The sequence below is a fragment of the Limulus polyphemus genome, unplaced genomic scaffold (assembly GCF_000517525.1).
Source record: "Limulus polyphemus unplaced genomic scaffold, Limulus_polyphemus-2.1.2 Scaffold5872, whole genome shotgun sequence".
NCBI classification, from domain to species: Eukaryota; Metazoa; Arthropoda; class Merostomata; order Xiphosura; family Limulidae; genus Limulus; species Limulus polyphemus.
This window is the reverse complement of record NW_013671482.1, coordinates 50371-55736: the sequence shown is the minus strand read 5'-3', so window position 1 is coordinate 55736 and position 5366 is coordinate 50371. Positions and strand designations below refer to the sequence as shown.

At 34.2% G+C, this 5366-nt stretch overlaps 1 protein-coding gene across 1 annotated transcript in view; it reads left to right on the top strand.

Moving 5' to 3' along the window:
* The first annotated feature begins 231 nt into the window (after positions 1-231).
* Positions 232-5366, top strand: part of LOC106473089 — a 14188-nt gene continuing 9053 nt past the window's right edge. The window contains exon 1 of the mRNA XM_013933769.2: positions 232-434. Within this exon, the coding sequence (XP_013789223.1) occupies positions 380-434 (55 nt within the window). The 5' untranslated portion in view covers positions 232-379. The remainder of the gene's footprint in view (positions 435-5366) is intronic.

Below are 5366 nucleotides of genomic sequence, written 5' to 3'. Positions count from 1 at the left end.
GTTTCTCTTGCTTTCATTTTGTGCAAAACAGTAAACGACTTGCTGTCTTGTCCTTCCACCCAACGCTCAGGTAATTTTTCTTTTTTTATAGAGGCGGTTAATAGTGATCTGGGCAACAAAACCTGAAAGATCGACAGTTGCTTAACTGTGGGGCGTAACCCTACTGCTCATGCGTTGTGGCCTTCTCAACCGACGCTTATTTTATGTACTTTAGTAAATCCCTGGCGTTTCCAGACCACTACAGGACTTTCAAAGAGTTTTCTTGAGTTACGCGGAGTTCTGCAGTATTGTTACGAACATTTTTGTAAAAAGTCGAACATCTTCGCTACAGTGTCATTCAAGAGGGTTAACAGTAACATTTCTACTAAGGGGGGTCAGCATGATGATGTACACATTTTGTGCTCTCGTAATCTTCTTCATGGCAGTTCATGGAGGTAAGATATATTTGGTGTTATATAACACGAAAGTCAACATGATGATCTGTATATTTTGTGCTTTCACAGATCTGATTTTGGAAATAAACCATAGCTTGTGTTATATTCTACCGAATCAGTCATATATAACACGGAAATCAACAGGTTCGTCTATATATATATATATATATATATATCTTTTTTTTCACAGTCCTTTATACGGAAATGAAAAATTTATCTTAAGTTTTATTCCTCTGGATCAGTAATATGTGAACTTGCGCATTCTTTAGTCTTGGTTCAGGAGGCAAAACAAACACGTTTTTGTGTTACATTCTTCTCTATTAGTCATGTACAGCGAGAAAGTTAGCACATATAGCGATACGTACAGCCGTGTTTATTAACCCAATACACGTCTTTGTAATATTGCAATATGTTAACGGAATGTAACACGGGGATTAGAATGATGGTTACACGTGATGCACATAGTAGTTTATCTCACAGAATATACTAAAGTTGTAAAATAGTACATTATAAACAAAAAAAAAACGCGTATTCTTATTAGGAATTTACGGTTAATTTAGTAACGTACTAATGTGCCTTCTCCTATGATTACTCAGCGGGCAATATCATGTGGTATAGGTACTGAGCTGCGGACCTAAAAGTAGAAGGTTCGAGACGTGATATGCCGTTGAACACACTCCGCACTTTCAGCCAAGAGGGTGTTATAACCGTGACAATTAATCCCACCAAAGCGTTAAGAACAACCACGTAGGTGGTGAGTGTTTCTGATTGGCTGCTCCCTCTCTGGTCCATATTTCTAAATTAGGGATGGCTATGCCTAAAAGGTGAGGGTCTCTGACTTGATTATTTAATCCATGTGCCACATAGGATGTCTGCTATTCAGGTTGAAAATATCTATGACTATATATCTTCTCCTGGGTGTTGTTTATTTTTCAAGTTCGATAATACATGTTGTGTGAAACCTCAGAAGAATATCCCATTATAAATTAGATACAGAATAATTCTACAATAATTGTGTGGACGCTCTTTCTTGTAGTCTAGCCTACATTTAATTGGCAAATACTGGTAGTAATTTGGTATGAAAATGAAAACAAAAATACTAATAAATTTACGCTTTTCAAACGAGACCCAAAATAGTTGACTATTCTTCTTCAGAATAATAAAAGGTTATGTTTAATGAAAGATAATTGCACGAATGTCGACGTCACGTAAATCGGATGTACAAGAGAACTAGCCAATCATAACCTAGAGTTGTTTGTGTCAGGTTTAGTTTATGCCAAAGAGGTGTGTAAAGTACATAGTACATAGACTAGTTTGTTTGTTTGTTTGTTACGGATTTCGCGCAAAGCTACACGAGGGCTATCTGCGCTGGTCGTCCCTAATTTAGCAGTGTAAGACTAGAGGGAAGACAGCTAGTTATCACCACCCACCGCCAACTCTTGGGCTACTCTTTTCCCAACGATTGACCGTCACATTATAACTCCACCACAGCTGAAATGGCGACCATATTTGGTGGAATGGGGATTCGAACCCGCGACCCTCAGATTGCGAGTCGAGCGCCCTAACCACCTGGCCCTATATAAAAGACTTAAGTGGGATAATAGATATAAGAATTGTTAACCAATGTCTGCAAAGATAAAACAAAATAACGGCAAAAGGTGGTAGGAAATAAAGAAAATAATATTGTGACGCAATATATAGGAAATCATACCAATATAGAGAAATTTAAGCAAGAATAATACTGATAATGTAAAGTAAGTTTAATTATGAATTTAGTTTTGAAAATCTTTTCAGAGACTTGCGAAGGTCAACAATCCCGGGATCGAGATTGATGTCATTTGACGTTACAGTATTTAACAGTGCTATCCAGTAAGCTTCTTTAGTTTCCCTGTTTCTGTTAGATGTAAAACTTTTCTCTATACCCGACAGTTTAATGTTTTCAAGAGAGTGTCAAGGTATGTTAAAGTGTTTTGCGATCGGAAGTTCTTTGTTTTGATTGTTGATTTGTGGTTATTAAAATGTTTCCGTATAGTTGTTTTGGTTGGATCTACATATTGGAAGTTGTATTTTCGACATTGGATTAAGTAAGTAACATTGTTTTTGTAGAGCAGGTTATTAGTTTAGTGATTTTGAACTTTTTTTGGCTTGTCTTTATCGGAAAATTTGTCTGTTTCCTGCATGAATTTACAGGTTTGGCATCGCTTGCTATTGCAAGAATGTCTTCCACATGGTGTCCATTTAAAGTTTACTTTAGCGTGAAATGAGTGTGAATGGAAAGTTTTATTTTTTCTGAAAGAAACGACAGGAACTTCCGTAAGAATGGATTTTAGTCGATCATTAAGTTGAAGGAGGTAAGAGTGTTTCTTTAGTATCCAGGGTTAGTTTTTTTTTTTTTTTAGTTTTGGGTGATAGGTAATAACCAGTGGAACACGAGAATTAGTTTTAGATAACTGTTTCGAGACAGATTCACGTGGTATATTGTTAGCTTTGTCAAGTTGTTGAGCGACAGTGTTTTATTTATAACCTCTTTCAGTCATAGTCTGTTTCAAAGAATTAATGTGATGATCATAGTTCTTACTGTCAGAGCATATTTTCTTTAATCTAATTTCTTGATTGAATGTGATATTGTGTTTGGTGACAGCTTTGATTATCTACGTATTGTGGTTTATACGTTAGTTTTCGGTGTAAATCGGTATGTAGAACACCATCTTTTAATGTTAGGTCTACGTCTAAGAAACTTATTTGGGTAGCGGAGTAGTCTAGAGTAAACGCAGTGTTTTACAATGTGTCATTTACAATCCACCCATTCTATCTCTCGCTGTAGACATTTGCATACAAAAAACAAACTATAATTTAAACACGCAAGTTGTTGTTGAATAATTTTCTAATAACCTAGTTCAAATTATACAGCAACTACAACAACTAATCGAGATTGATATGACACTTAATGCAAGTTTAATTTTATCGTGATTTCATTATGAATAATAATATATAATACTTTAAATTTAACAGTTGATTAGACATTGAATTTTTTTTGAATGAAATAAAACATAATGATTTTTTTACGCTACTGAAGGAAACTTCACCAAAAAGTAACGCTACTCAGAAGAAGAAAAACTGGTAGTAAAGAAAAACAAACAATGCTGCAAAGCAAGGCATATTTTGTCCCTTTCCCTGTGGCTCAGCGGTAAGTCTGAGGGCTTATAATGCTAAAAGTAAGGTTTTAATACCTGCAGCTTTATGCTTAACAACAACAACAACAACAAAAAAAAAAACAACGTTCGGGTGTGAGCCATCTGCTAGAGACTAAGACCTTTAATGTAGTTGAATAAATAAAGAAAATTAGAACTGCAAAATATTTCCAACCTTAACTTTTTTTTCTATTGAAGGTACATAACATACACTGACTTGATTTTCTGAATTATTTTTTATCCTAGCTGGTTATTACATAACTTAAATTCTAACTTACTCAATTGTGTTCAGTTTAAGAGCGTTTAATCACAACAGATTTCAGTCAGTTCTTAGACAAAATATTTAAATAATCTCTTTACATTACCCGTAAAAACTATTCATTTTTTATTCTTTCTGATAGAATACATTTATTTTGTGTCACTTTGCCCAGATGAGGTTTAATGATTAATGTACCAAACTGTGAATCGAAAGGTCAAATCTTCGGGCAGCATTTTAAGGCTACACACGCTTTATCTTGTAGACGTTATAACCTTGGCAATCAATTTTCGTTTTATTAATTGCTCCTCCTCCTCACATTCCAATAGGAAACCCCTCCTTCCCCGCTTGTCAGTATTTCTAAATTAGGAAACTTTCCATGGACTATATGTACTGTGCCCACCACGAGTATCGAAATTTAATTTTAGGTTATAAGCCTATAGACTTACCGCTGAGCCATTTTGGGGGCAAACAGAGCCCGAAAACTGACTGTTTGATACAGTTGAAGGTCTTTACTTTGTTATTTGACAGACTTCAATTAAGATATTTCACTTTACAGTTTTTAATTACTAATTTGTCCTCTTATTGTTGTTGGATTTTTTTTATTCTCTCGATAAGAATTTTTCATTCGGCACCCGAAACAAAGACATTTAAATTTCTACTATTTGCAACAGAAACTTTTCTAAAAATTTTTCAACGCAAGCATGGGTGATAAAATTAAGTGTATTAGGCATTATATTTATGCACATGTTTCTGTGAACATAGCCGAAAATAACTAAAGATTGTGCTATTTCACTCCAGCTATAAATTTTTAAATAACTAATTTCTTTCGAACTTAGATCACATTCTCTAATTTTATGGAAAATGTCGTCTTATGCAAAATTACATTGAAGAAGAAATTATTCTACTACATTTCCACATACGTATACTACATTTCCACATACGTATATTACAATATTCTACAACATTTCCACATACGTATATTACATATTCTACTAAATTTCCACACGCGTATACTACATATTCTACAACATTTCCACATACGTATATTACATATTCTACTACATTTCCACACGCGTATACTACATATTCTACAACATTTCCACATACGTATATTACATATTCTAAAACATTTCCATATACGTATATTACATATTCTACAACATTTCCACACGCGTATACTACATATTCTACAACATTTCCACATACGTATACTACATATTCTACTACATTTCCACATACGTATACTACATATTCTACTACATTTCCACACGCGTATACTACATATTCTACTACATTTCCACATACGTATACTACTACATATTCTACTACATTTCCACACGCGTATACTACATATTCTACTACATTTCCACATACGTATACTACATATTCTACTACATTTACACACGCGTATACTACATATTCTACTACATTTCCACATACGTATACTACATATTCTACTACATTTACACACGCGTATACTAC